The 11,513-nt window shown below is 38.5% G+C and overlaps 1 protein-coding gene across 4 annotated transcripts; it reads left to right on the forward strand.

The window, feature by feature from the left end:
* The first annotated feature begins 298 nt into the window (after nucleotides 1–298).
* Nucleotides 299–10,712, forward strand: LOC103712514 (bZIP transcription factor TRAB1). 4 transcript variants are annotated; one of them, XM_008799052.4, is made up of 5 exons: nucleotides 299–436; nucleotides 888–1,990; nucleotides 2,735–2,806; nucleotides 3,472–3,510; nucleotides 10,243–10,712. In XM_008799052.4, exons 2-5 carry the CDS (start codon nucleotides 938–940, stop codon nucleotides 10,315–10,317), a joined length of 1,239 nt encoding a protein of 412 aa, XP_008797274.1. In that variant the 5' UTR covers nucleotides 299–436; nucleotides 888–937; the 3' UTR covers nucleotides 10,318–10,712. The 4 variants fall into 4 exon arrangements, with proteins under 4 accessions (XP_008797274.1, XP_008797273.1, XP_008797272.2 ...); XM_008799051.4 differs by having other exon boundaries at nucleotides 303–436; nucleotides 868–1,990; XM_008799050.4 differs by having other exon boundaries at nucleotides 303–436; nucleotides 868–1,990; nucleotides 3,481–3,510; nucleotides 10,243–10,710.
* The last annotated feature ends 801 nt before the right edge of the window (nucleotides 10,713–11,513 follow it).

An 11,513-nucleotide genomic window follows, 5' to 3' on the forward strand; every position in this document is an offset into this window, starting at 1 on the left:
GCCATGAAATTAGAACGAGTCCAAGTTTAGGTCCCTTTTTTTCGTCCATTAAAACTGTCCTGGGGATGACCTCATCGCCCTGCGTCCATGCACGAGCCACGCCGCATCCGGGTGCGAATGAAAAACTGGGTGGAAATCCGATCATCCAAGAAGTTTTGTCGGGACGCCAGACCGACGGCCGAGATCGCTCCATATATCGCGCTCCCATTGGAAGGGCCGTCGCATCAAGAGCGCTACCGCTCTCTAAACCCGCCACGTCTCGGTGCGCCCGGCTCCACGTCCCCATTATTCTATTGTCACTCGGGCACTGCCTTCCCGCATAAATCGCTGCCCTCGAGCCCGACACCTGGCCCTGCCCACGCCGCGATCCATCCGGAGCAGTACGGGAAGCCAAGGCAACGCAGAGGGGCGCCCCAACTAAACCCCAAACAAACAGGTCTCTCTCTCTCTCGATTCCTATAGGCATGAGAAAATGAAATCTTCGAAGTTTTTCGGTGGAAATAAGTAATTCTATTGCTATTTATGGCAACGAAGATGTCTTAGATTTTAGTTTTAACACCGTCTTGGAAGTTGTTAATTTTAACTAATATTTCAAAGGTATGTGGTGTTTCAAAATGTCATCTTCTTCTTCCTCGCTTTCCATTAGGAGGCGTACGCGGTGAAAGTACCTAAATTGGATTAGGGTTAGGGTGTTGTGATGATGATTAGGTGGTTCTTAAACCTGAACTTTAGTTCCCATAAAAAAATTAAGCCTTAACGTTGTGGCCGGAAGTATTCCTCTTTTCTGCTTGTCTTAATTTTATTTTACTTTTACGGATTTTGATGTGATTGAGGGGATTTTTTTTTTTTTTTTTTAATGGATGTTAGTTGGTTGTTGCGCATGTAAGGATTGGTTGAATTTATAGAGAGGAGGAAGAGGGAATTTGGAAGGAGATCGATGATGAATTTGAAGAACATGGGATCGTCGGACGGGCGGCTGCCGGCGCAGCTGCCGCCGGCGCAGATGCCGCTGGCGCGGCAGGCGTCTGTATACTCGCTGACGTTCGGCGAGTTGCAGAACACGCTCGGCAGCCTGGGGAAGGACTTCGGGTCGATGAACATGGACGAACTCCTGAAGAACATCTGGACCGCCGAGGAGAGCCAGGCCATGGCCGCCGCCCTCGGCAGCGCCGGCGGATACTCCGGCGCCGGCCTCGACGGCAGCGGGGCCGGCGTCGGCCTCCAGCGGCAGGGCTCGCTGACTCTGCCCCGGACCCTCAGCCAGAAGACGGTCGACGAGGTGTGGAAGGACGTCATCCGGGAGAACGGCCAGGGGTCGAGCAGCGGGACCGACCTGCACCAGCAGCGGCAGCCAACCCTCGGGGAGATGACCCTCGAGGAATTCTTAGTGCGGGCTGGAGTGGTTAGAGAGGACATGACCCTGGCGGCGGCGCCGAGGCCAATCGGTAATAGCAGCAACACCAACAACAACACTAACAGCAATGTGTTTTACGGAGAGCTGCCGAATTCAAACAATAATACCGGGCTTGCTCTCGGGTTCTCTCAGACGAGCCGCGGCAATGGGACCGTAGTGGCAAACACCATTACAAACGCCTCCGGTGCCAATTTAGCCATTCCAGCCACCGGGACGAGGCCTTACGCAGCTCCGCTCGGTAATACTGCTGATTTGGGGAACCCGCAGGGGCTGAGAGGGGGTGGAATCGTGGGGCTCGGAGATCAGGGTGTGAACAATGGATTGATGCCCGGGATGGTGGGTATGGGGGGAGGTGGGATCACGGTCGGGGCGGTGGGCTCTCCGGCGAACCAGATTTCTGCAAATGGGCTTGGCAAGGGTGGCGACCTGTCTTCCTTGTCTCCGGTTCCATATGTGCTCAGTGGGGGGTTCAGGGGGAGGAAATCCAGCGGGGCAGTGGAGAAGGTAGTGGAGAGGAGGCAGAGGAGAATGATCAAGAACAGGGAGTCAGCTGCGAGATCACGCGCACGTAAGCAGGTAATCTTTCTATTCTTCTCTTTTATCACATTTTGGTGCTGCTTGAATCTATTGCATGATTCCTTACCTTATCTGATTCCTTGTCCCTCACTATCTGTTTTCTCTGTGCTTAAGTTGGATGAAGAAATGTACAAATGCTTTGCTAGTGTAGTTTTTGCAACTGTAGATCATTTTTAAAATACCTTATGAGATTTTGCTTTTAATTTTAAGCGAGCTGGGCACGATATTCTTCACAGTTTTGAGTCTAGAATATGACCCATTTTAAGAGATATCACTTTAACTCTTTCTGATTTCACCTTAATTGATATTACTTTCATTACAAACTAGTGCTTCAACTCAAGTTTTAATATCTCTGGGAGGTGCAGTTTTCCCCTCTTCTGATTAAAAGATTACTTGAAAGAAGTTGGTAAACTAACCGTTGGTTCTAGTCAACATGGCTGTTATTATGTTAACATGCAGCAGCAATTTTACTACCCTTTAATGTTCAGAGCTTGACATCCAGAATGGCCCAATGACCCAAAATAATGTGGGCATAATTGTAAGAATTGCTTTTTCAGTTTTGTAAGCATAATCTGTGATGCCTTCCCAAGAACATGCTAATGGTGCTTCCATGTGATATGCAGCTTATATGCTTATGCTACTACTCTGATTGTGAATATAACGTGGAGAAAATGCCTTATGTTGTTTAATATTCTTACTCTGATATTAAGATTTTGTCTTTGATTTTGTTTTGATTTGGTTCAGGCTTATACCATGGAGTTGGAAGCTGAAGTAGCAAAACTTAAGACACAAAACCAGGAATTGCAGAAAAAACAGGTACCTTTTGTTTAATCAATTTTAACTTAAATTTTCAAGTATATTAGTTCATGCAAAGAATCAATATTTGCTTTTCACCAATCTATTATTAGTTGGCTTATGATCATGAATGTCTTAGTATTTTGTTATCAATAACATTCATTACATGCTGATATTGAAATCCCCAATAAACTTTCAAGGCTTCCTAAAAAATCTCTTTCCCTTAATATTGCGAGAGCTGCCCTTCTTAATTTCATTCTACTCAAATCTCTTTATGAGTTATAATTCCCGAATACATTTAAAATGTAAACCAAAGCGACATTTCATTAGCACAGCCATAATTTTGTTTCCACCTGAATATCTGTCATATATAGAGAGAGACATGCTTTGTGCCGTCCATTATAAATGGGACAGATGAAAAATGTAGTTAATTGTGAGAGTTCACTTTCGTACTTCATTAGGAATTGGAGATCTGGGGCGATTGACATGATCCAGGAAATCTGATTATGGTTTGGATGAAATGAATTAAAGTCATTAGAATTTTAGCAAGTAATAATAAAATAGGATATTAAAAGTTATTATCCTTGTGCTGTTTGCTATTTTTTTCCACTAATATACAAATCCTTTGTTATTGGCTAAATTTCCTAATATTTGAAACATGAAGCTTGCAACCTGATACCTTTCAGTATTTGCAGGCGGAGATTACGGAGACGCAGAAAAATCAGGTAACTTATCCTACTCATTTTGTAACAACTATTTGCTCATTTCTTATAGAGAAGTTGGTGCATTTTTACCGGTCGGTTCTAGTAACTTTGAAAATTTATCCAATTATTACTATTTTGATATGTTTCTTTCAAATGATTAATGGGCAACTTGCATGACTATTTAAGTTGCCAGCATTATATTATTCTGTCTTAGATGGCCATTTAATTTTGCTGCTAGTATATTATTTTCTTGAGTCTCTAGGTTGGATCATACCATTATAAGTCAAGCTAACTATCAATTTTCTCCGATATTAATGCAAATGCATTAGTGTGGCTAGGTGATTGCATGAGTCTAGGAGGCTTACCCATTTGAGACACTCTTCCTGTTAGCGAATACACCCCTCTTGATTGTCTATTTGACATTGCCAAAAAGGTCTCTCCGAACATTTCCTGTGTTGGTTGATGAGAAAGCAACTATCCATCAAGTACTTCTTTCTCATAGATAATAGATTTACTAATGGCTCTGCTTTTGACAGTCACCTAGTAATTCCAAAAGCAAGCTCAGATTTACGCATAGGCCAATATGCTTTGGTTGAATAGTATTGGTAAATTGGCACTTTGTGAAGATAAAATTGCGATTTGACTCTTCATAAAACTTATTATTGAAAAACATTGGGCTATTGGAAGAAGAAAATCACATGTCTCTAACCTATCAAAGTTTAAGAAATTTGTAACAACTCAGGACCTTACCCAAAATGGCTAGCCGAAAGGTATTATTTAGGTTCCTTGATCCTGTATAAGTATCCAAGATCTATCCAGCGAATAACTGATATGAGGCTAAATACACGCCCGGACGGGTCCTCACATACTCTTTCCATTTAAGCTCTGACGTTCTCGTCAGGCTAAAGGTTCAAATCTAATCATAAACACCACGATCGGCCCATGGTCAGCTCCAATGGATCCGTGCTGCAGCCTTAGTCCACATAGGTTATGGGTTGGTCCATTCTGATACCATTTGCAACAATCCAGGATCTCACCCAAAATGGCTAGCCAAAAAATATTATTTGGGTTCCTTGATCCTGTATAAGTACCCAAGATTTATCCAACGAATAATCAATATGGGATTAAACACACGCCTGCACGGGTCCTCCCAAAATCTGCGTTTAACTTTGCAGATAACTTATCTACTCTAATAGATTGCAGGTACATGGAGTGTCATGGTGCATCTCGCTCTTCCCTTTTTCCCCTTCTCCTTTACTAGTGCTAGTTTGAATGATCTGTCATTTGTTGCAATATTTGCTGATTAATTATTGCAATAGGTTGCTTTCTCATTTATGGTTTAGATGTTGTGTTTCATCCAAAATTCATGAAACATCATTTGAAATTCGAGAAAGAAGAAACAATTTGCGAATGCTTTCTTTAAACGTTTCTAATCTCGGTAGTGGATCCCATACTAGTAACCAATCGATAAACCCCGTACGAAGTATTAATGTGGTACATACCTTACTACCGATACTCAGTAGAGGGGTATATTAAGTCTCAGTACCGTACCAATATGATGCAGTGTGGCCCATATTGGGTGGTGTGGTCTGATACAACAAATTGAGCTTTTTTATCACCTTACTTATCATAGTACAATTATGGATTCTATGGACCTCAGAAACATGCTTCTAGCATTTAAACTTAGGTTTTTGTCCCAAAAAAGATTCATGTTGAGATTTGCACTATGGTTTTGAAGTTAGGTGACTGTTCCACCAGTGTATCATGTTTCTTACTGAGGAGCTTAGGTTTTATTGGTTTTAATTGTTTAAATGGTGACGAGAAGGTAAGTCATTTGATGATTATGGAGAGTGTCTGTCTCTTTTCAAAGCATGTTTCAAGATGTTCCAAAGCATTCTTTCCTAGAAAAACAAGAAACAAGCATGCTCGGGTATTAGGAGTTAGGCTAGAGTATGCGAAAACTGTAAAAATTCTTGTCCAAGGTAACATTCAATTTCTACATGCTATTATCGAAAGCATCATGTTCAGATTAGTTTCTCCCAGAGAACAACATGACATAAGAAGTGAGTCTAGAGTGTTGTGCTAGAAATAAAATTGAAATAAGTTTATATGAATTAAAAGAAATTCAAAGTTCTAGTAATTATTACGTTTTTGTATTTGTTTCCTTAAAACTTATATTGCTTTCTTGTTTTCACTATTTCATTGGGCACTTTCTCTTCCCCCTTCACCCCCCCCCCCCCTCTAAAAAAAAGAGAGGAAAAAGAACAAATAAGAAAACAGTCAAATTGTGAATGCTTATAAGGATATGGCTTTCTAAATGTCAGTATTTCCACTGTTACCTTCCTTGCACTGACTAGAATGCTGGTGCAGTGTTGATGAGCTGGGAAACCAAGTATAGAAGGAAGATAACATACTATTGCATATCTATTGCTGCAGTAGATAATAGTTAATAAGAGTTTATAGTCGACTGATAAATTTTTCAATTGGCTGAAAAGGTTATAAGCTTTAAACATGTTGAAATGCATTGAGAAATTCATCATTGATCTAGTTTTATTTTTCATAAATAAAACATTAGTTGCATAGAAGTTCTCAATACATCGACAGAGTTGGTGTTTTACAGGGCTCATGACTGCTGTTAAGCAGGTACAAGATGGCATGTCAGATTTATGGTGCTTCGCATATCCATCTGGTAGGCAACATAGTTCTTAGTGGACTTAAAAGGATTTAGGCCATGTTTGGGGGAGCTTTTGGAGGGCCAAAAAGCACTTTCTGGCCCTCCAAAAGTACTTTTAGGTAAAAAATGGTGTTTGGTAAAATTTTGGAAAAGCTGTTTTAGCTTTTTCGAAAAGCTGAAAACAGCTTTTCGGCAGAAGCTCCATTTTGGAGCTTTCCGAAAACGCTGTTTTCAGCTTTGTCGGGAAGCTGTATTTTTGACCAAAATACCCCATTTAAAAGTTTCTTTGTCCTCCCAAAAATCTCAATCCCACCGCCTCTTTCTCTCTCACTATCCCCCCTCTCTCTCTCCCTCTCTATCTCCTTCTCCTCAATGCCGCCGGCCCTCCTTTTTTTTTTTTGGGAGGCAGCCCGTGGCTGCCCATGGTGGTCATCAAAAGAGTAATTATTTAACCAATTTTTTCACCTAACTAAAAAATTTGTTAGAAAAATAAATGGTCATCAAAAGAGTAAAAAATTAATTTATACTAAGAATTATAATATTTTATACATTTATTATTGTATTATACTATAAATATAATATAATATTATATTATGTTATGTTAAATAATTTAATATTATATTAAATTATTATCCTATAGTATGCAATGTTATAGTACTATATTATAATAATATTATATTACATTACATTAATATTATACTATATCAAATATTTATGTATTAATATATATTATATTTTATTATGCATTATTGTATAATACTAGTAATGTCCTTTATGGTCATTTTGTCATACAAAAATACTTTTTCAGTTTGTTTACCAAACAAATGTTAAAGCGCCACGGCACTTTAGAAATGTAGTTACCAAACAGCAAACAGCTTTTTATAAAAGCTCTACTTCCAACAGCTCTACTTCTAACATTTCTACTTCCAACAGCTCTACTGCCAACAGCTCCCCCAAACAGGGCCTTAGAGGATCTAAAGGCACATGACTTCTTGACAAACTATTGATGAGGTGTGAATCTTTCGCAGTTTGAAGTTTACATGGATTGAAGGAGATGCACAATCAAGTCATGTCGCAATGAATGATAGAGATTATGCATAAGTTGATGGAAATACTAAGGACTTGTTTGGTTCGCAGAAAGAATTTTTTCTCATCGGAATATTTTTTCAGAGAATATGATGCCTGAAAAAATGGTTTTGGTATATTTAGTTGACCATGAAAAAGTGACACAATTCAGAGTGGCTTATGTTTGGTTGATCATCTACTTTTCTCGGAAAGTTGTGTGAAATTTCTATTATACCCTTAATAAAGGGAAAGACCTTATCCATTTTTTTTATGGCTTAAAAATAGTTTTGAAAAAAAAAAGATCACAATTTCCAACTGATGGGAAAGTAGCTTTTTCATGTCCCTCGGATTTTTTTTTTCATGAAACATGGTAATCTTATTCCCATGGAAATGCTACTTTCTTATCTCTCTCTTTTGAAAACTCCAACCAAACAAGAGGTCTTTCTTCATTTTCCTATTGACTATACTTTCTCCCCTTCTTTTCTTTCGAACCAAACGAGTCCTAAAGGATTGGACGTTGGATGGTTAGTTGGATTTTTGTGGCTTGTTATTCTGTGATTCAGATATGGACAAATTAAGTACAATTATTCCCAGGACTGCAGAAAATGATTTGAATGACAGGTTAAAAATATTCAGCAGTTGCCATTATATTAGGGTTTTCTTGAAGGATGATGGAGGTTTCCATGGTTTTTAGGGTACTAATTTCAGAAACATTCTGAGTAGGGGCTAATTACAGGTTTTCAGGTTTAGAGAAGAACCTCAAGTAATAAAGGGGTAAGACATTTATAAGGAATATTTCTAATGCTGCTAAAGAACAGGGCTTTGGCGACCAGGTTTATTCTGTAGCTTTACACAGATCTGCAATTTTCTAAGAAGACTAATGAGAGGAGAAAAGGAATCAAAATCAACTAAGAGACAGGAGGGAAAAGGATACGGATTTGTACCCTTTTGTGTCATTTTGAACAATTGAGTCTCTTCTATGGCAGCGGACCAAACCCGTCTTTAAACAATTATGTCCAAACCTTATCGACCTAGTCCATTTAGGGCATCTTCAACTAATCAATAAATGTAAATTAATATTTCAAAAAGTCTGGCTATATATTGGGAAAAAAGAAGGTATTGTTCACAGGATAACTGGTAGGAGCATTCTGATTTCTCTCAACTAAGTTGTAAGAATAAACAGACAACTCTGCCCCTCTTGGGTTCTTGCTTGGAGCAGCAAACATCAGGCCCCATTTTTTGGATCATCAGCCGACTTGGGGTCCATAATTGACCTGACCTAAGCCTTGTTTTCTGGCAGCTAGTTGCATCCACTACGCCACCACGAATTGGTGTCTGAGGACCTATGTTATCCAGATGTTAAGTAGAAATGGGTATTGATAAAAATCTGGGAGTGAACTTTGGTGTTCTTCGCAATATAGACATTGATATTGATGTGTAGTTTAGATTTTCATGCATATGGACAAGAACCTCTAAGTGGTTTATGTCGAATTTGGTGTTATTTAAGTGTCAGGTGTTCATTGTGGATAGGTTAAGAACTGTAGAGGTCTTTGGGTATTACATTCAACATGTTGACAAAACTTATGCATCAAAAATTTTTCTACCACCTGTACCTGACTTTTGACACAGATTTGTATAGAAAGCCAATCACCATATTGCAGTTATGATTTATAGAAAAAACAACAGGTGGTAGGCTGCTTTTGCTTAAACTAGCTGCCACATCATGGGGATGCATTTTAAATTTAAATTGGAATAAAAAAATCTATAAAGCTAAACTAAACTATCTTTATCAAAGTGAACAAACAAATATTCAGATTTTAGGATAATTCAGTGTTTTTATCTATGCCTAGTTTTTCAATTGGTGTGGTATCAAACATTCAATAGCATTAGTGATTTTTAGAAAAAAAAAATCTTGGATTTGCTTGGGGTTTGTTTAATTTAAATTTGAACTTTAGCTCCTATCATTTCATTGGTTTCTTTCTTAAGAACCAAAAATGGATCTTGGCTAGAACTTAATAGTGCTTCGGACAAGTGTTTGAATGAGTAAAACAAGGTCCGTAATCTCAGTACCGATACCATATTAGTATGTTATCGCTTCGGTACGGTGGTATGATACGATATACACCATGTATCGAGACAACTTCCGACAATTTTTTTTTATCATTTTTTATCATGGTACCACTTGAAACCGGATGGTATGGGTCAATACGGTACTATATGCATATGGTTTCGGGCAGTACTAGGCGAAATTGAGTAATATGGGACAATTTTGCTCAGTTCGGACCGGTTCAACTTATATACCAAACTAAATCTCGATATCATATGGATACCTTACTGGTACGGTGCAATACAATTGGGATGGTCCAGTGTGGCAATACCTTGGAATAAAACAATGAAGCCAAACTTGTCTCTTTTATGTGCTTGCTTTCCATTACATAAAAAAAGGATTCTTTGGCTTCATTCAAATATGATGAAAATTTGATTTTCATTAGAAATTGCATGAGATAGGTTGAAACAGATAAACTGCCTTTTTTTTGCGCCCACCCATTTATAGCAAATAATTGGAAAGCTGAGAAACTTCCTCCAATCTATTTATCTCCTAATCCAACTTACCCTGGTTTTACTCCATATTCTAGACTGCTTATATTTTTTGTGGAATAAAGTATCTCCTAAAATGATTGAAGGTTCCAGAATCTTGTTATGCAAAGTACATATGGTAGGTTTTTTATCTGTTCATTCTTTTAAGGAAACAGATAATGATTAACGAGTGTGCGCCATTTTACACAATGATGATTAGGAAATCTACTTGCACTATTGACTGGGTAAATATAATTCAGAAAGGATCTGTAATATCACATTCCTTTTGTGTATATATATATAATGGGAGATTCTCTTTTGCCTGCGCCTATCCTTTGCAACTCATATCCTGTTTCTTGTTTGTTGTTTTTTTTTTTGACCATATGGTTGTCCTTTTGTAGCAATAGTTGTTGAATTAATCAAATTGGTGCGAACAGGTCTTGGAGATAATCAATCAGCAGCATGGACCTAAGAAACGGTGCTTGAGAAGGACACTAACAGGTCCTTGGTGAAGTGTGGGAGCACCGATGGCCAAAACCAAGCAGGATATATCATATTCCGTTTGAGCATAGTTGTATATATAATAGGAAATTCCTTCCTCTGCTGTAAATTAAGAATCAAGAGTTCTATTTTATAGATTGAGCTTGAGCTTCCATCCATGTTGGTTTACTCCTTTCTTATGATCTCTGTTATCGTCCCAAACATGATATAGTTGACAGTCATTTCGGTATTTAGGACTAGCTGTCATGTGGATCTCTCACCTAGTCTTGCTCGTTGCACGAGTTCCTTGATCCTTGTAGTGGGCAACATCATATGTTCACATGAGCATGTAAGTCATCGATTTCACAGCTTGCAGATTAATTGTTGGTTTATTTGCTTCCTATAGAAGTTTTTCGCACTTTGTATTTCTTATTGATGTTGTGTTCCTTTGGGTGATTTATCCATATTACTACGTTGGCATCTTTATATTTAAGCATCTACTTGCAGAGGCTTTTTGTTCTCTTCTCAAACTCCTGTATTTGGAGAACTAGCCTTCGGCCATTGCAAATTGTGTCAAATAGGTGACGATTATTGCAGCCTCATTTGCATTCCTGCTGGGGGAATGGACTTTTCTTTTTGGCAGATTAATATGGATGCCTCAGTGCTTGCTGGTTGAATCCTCCTGGTTTCTATTTATTTTGAGTGAGAATGTGAAGGTTGTGTATTTGTGCCATGGAATGATAAACGCTTACTTTCATCGCTTTCTAGTGTTATTCAATTTGTTTAATATATATATTTTTCATGTTTCCTATTTTGTTTCTGTTTGGTGGAAATTGCTAGAAGAATCAAAGGCATATTTGATTGGGGGAGTTGGACTCTTGAGAAAAGGAATGACTGACTCATTTTAACTACTTGATTGGAAGGAGAATGAGAATATCCTAATTCGTTCAAATCTAATCTCTATTCAAATTCTATTTTTATTCTGGTTATGATTTCGGTCACAAGCAAGCCAAATATGGAGGATGTTGGTCATTTTGATTTTCATTTCAATCCATTTCGATTCTGATTGTGAATCGAGCGCTCCACAGTATTAATAATCTTGGTTGGTATGGGTGAGGTGACCAATTTTCTACCTAATTGTCCTCGGCCATGTTTTGTCAATCATAGGGGAAAAAAAAAAGGCAATATGTATAGAAAAAAAAAAGGCAGAACAAAGAAATAGAAATAA

This window comes from Phoenix dactylifera, chromosome 15 (assembly GCF_009389715.1).
Source record: "Phoenix dactylifera cultivar Barhee BC4 chromosome 15, palm_55x_up_171113_PBpolish2nd_filt_p, whole genome shotgun sequence".
NCBI classification, from domain to species: domain Eukaryota; kingdom Viridiplantae; phylum Streptophyta; class Magnoliopsida; order Arecales; family Arecaceae; genus Phoenix; species Phoenix dactylifera.